General features: G+C 48.4%; 1 protein-coding gene across 1 annotated transcript; it reads right to left on the minus strand.

The window, feature by feature from the left end:
* Positions 1-490: 490 nt before the first annotated feature.
* LOC145416007 (uncharacterized) lies at positions 491-1,303 on the minus strand. Its single transcript, XM_080285107.1, has one exon. It carries the CDS (start codon positions 1,301-1,303, stop codon positions 491-493), a length of 813 nt encoding a protein of 270 aa, XP_080141233.1.
* Between the last annotated feature and the right edge of the window lie 1,024 nt (positions 1,304-2,327).

Genomic DNA, 2,327 nt, shown 5'->3' on the forward strand with positions numbered 1-2,327 from the left:
GCAGTAATCAAACACACACTCACACACACACGGACACACACATATACACCTAAACACACACACACACACGCACACACACACACACACATAATCCCGGTCACAATCCCTCCCCCAAGCAATCCTCCCTTCCTCACACAAATATTCTGAACTTTTCGTAACCTGACGTGACTAATAGTTCAGAAGAAGCCTTCCCCGACTGTACACCTCTGGGAATGCGGGGCAAAAGTAAAAATCTTAGACAATACATCTTCGACAGACTACATTCTTGCCCCGTTAACCGGTAAAAAATGAGCGTGGTCGTGGAGTCAGGGGAAAGAATGGGTTTGAAAGATTTACTTTGTGGTGGAATGAAGGTGGGGTTAGGCTGTGTGTGTGTATAATAATAATAAAAATAATAATAATAATTATAATAATTGGTTTACTGGATTAGCAGTGATACACTGACAATATACATGGGGTTCACTTAAAATATTTTATGCTAAATCTAGGACTAGACTGAGTTAATCATGTGCACAATGGATGGACTAGCGCTGTTCTTGTACCAGTCAGTCTTCGGCGCTCTGATCGGCACAAGCTTGTTAATGTGCCTTGTAGCGCAGCGTGGTGGGGGAGCGTCAGGTGGGAGAAAGTGTCGGTGACGAGGGAGACATAATAGCCCCCTCCCAAACTTCCACAGTGCCTCCCGATGCTTCGAGGAAAGCCTTGGCAGACTCAGGGTAGTCAGGGCGTTATCGTAGCCGTCATAGGCAGGGCCCAGGATGATCTTGCACGCCCTTTTCTGTGTCCTCTCGAGCTGCTGTTGTTGTGTGAGGGTGAGCGAGGAGAACCACGCTGGGGAGGCGTACATGAGGGTAGGGAGTATGAAGGTGGTATAAACTTCACGTAGCTCCTTTGCTGGCTTTCCCAGTGACTTAAGTCTACGCAGCATGTACAGTTTATATGAGGCTGTCCTCACTATGTTGATGACATGTTGCTTCCACCTCAGCCGGTCATCCACTGTTACACCGAGCAGTCTAGTGGAGTGGACCAATTGGAGGGGATGGGAGCCCACTGACAGCTGGGGACGAGCCACGGCCTGTGAGGAGGTACAGAAGTGCATCACCACGGTCTTGGTGTGGTTGATTGTCACTTTGTTCTCCTCAGTCCACTTCATGAGTCTGTCCAGGGTGGACTGGAGTGGAGAGTAGTCCGGCTGCCTGGTGTTGATGGGAATTCCAACGGTACTGTCGTCAACATACTTCCACCGATGCGGGGTGTCCGTGAGGGCATCGTTGATGAGGATGAGGAAGCACAGGGGACCCATCTTGGTACCCTGGGGAACCCCACAGGTCAGGGAGAGGAGGGAGGAGATCGACCCCTGATACCTGACGGCCTGATGTCGCCTGGTGAGAAAGTCAGCCAGCCACGCTGTCAACTGTGCATGGAGTCCCAGTCGTATGGCCTTCTTGATGACAACAGTGTGGTCAACAAGGCCAAATGCCTTTCTAAAGTCAACAAAAGCGACAACCAGAGAGGTGTTGCGTTTGTCCAGGTGGCTGTGTAGGAAGTCAAGAAAACTGACAAGGCAATGAGTAGTGGAGGAGGACTTCATGTTACCAAATTGTTGTGTATCTATTGAGTTTTTAATTTTATCATATGCCAAGTCGAAAACAAAATCCTCGCAAAAAAGGCTCGGGATTGGGGTAATGGCAATTGGTCTGAGGTCACTTAGTGACTGTGGGCTATGGATTTTGGGGATGGGTGTTACGTAGGAAATTTTCCAGTCACTGGGGCAGGAGTTTTGAAACAATGAGGCATTAATTATGGAGGACAGTGGGAGAGCAAGTTCTGGGGCAAACTCTCTGTAAATTTTGATTGGTAAGTCAGAAGGTGCAGTAGATCTGTTATGCCTCAGTTTCTTCAATTTTGTAGCTATGTTGGCCACTTGGACAGAGGGGGATGGTGAGGGGGAAGGGAGGTAGGCAGGTAGGAGAGAAAGGTCGAGAGGAGGCAGACTTTGACAGATAGAGGCAAAGTGACTGTTAATCTCTCGAGCTGCTAGGTCAGGTAATAAGTCAGAGGTACAGGGAACAATAGAAGTTTGCTTTTGTAAGCCACAAAGAGCTTTGACTCTACTGAACCACCGACTGCTGTGTGTGTGTGTTCCGTGAGAGAGAGAGAGAGAGAGAGAGAGATTACCGACCCTTTCATCACGAGAAGAGGGCCGAGGAAAAAAGCATTAGAAAGAAGAGGCGGTGGCAGGGTTCAGCAAATCAGTCCCGGCAGCCATTTTAGTGCTGACGTATAAACACAACAGGATATCTAGTCAAAGATGTTACACATCAAAT

Source organism: Coenobita brevimanus, chromosome 104 (assembly GCF_032717465.1).
Source record: "Coenobita brevimanus isolate Jiangsu-jjx chromosome 104, ASM3271746v2, whole genome shotgun sequence".
NCBI lineage: Eukaryota > Metazoa > Arthropoda > Malacostraca > Decapoda > Coenobitidae > Coenobita > Coenobita brevimanus.

Coding starts and splice junctions, on each gene's coding strand:
- LOC145416007 (XM_080285107.1), bottom strand. CDS start 1,303: ATGGGTCCCCTGTGCTTCCTCATCCTCATCAACGATGCCCTCACGGAC.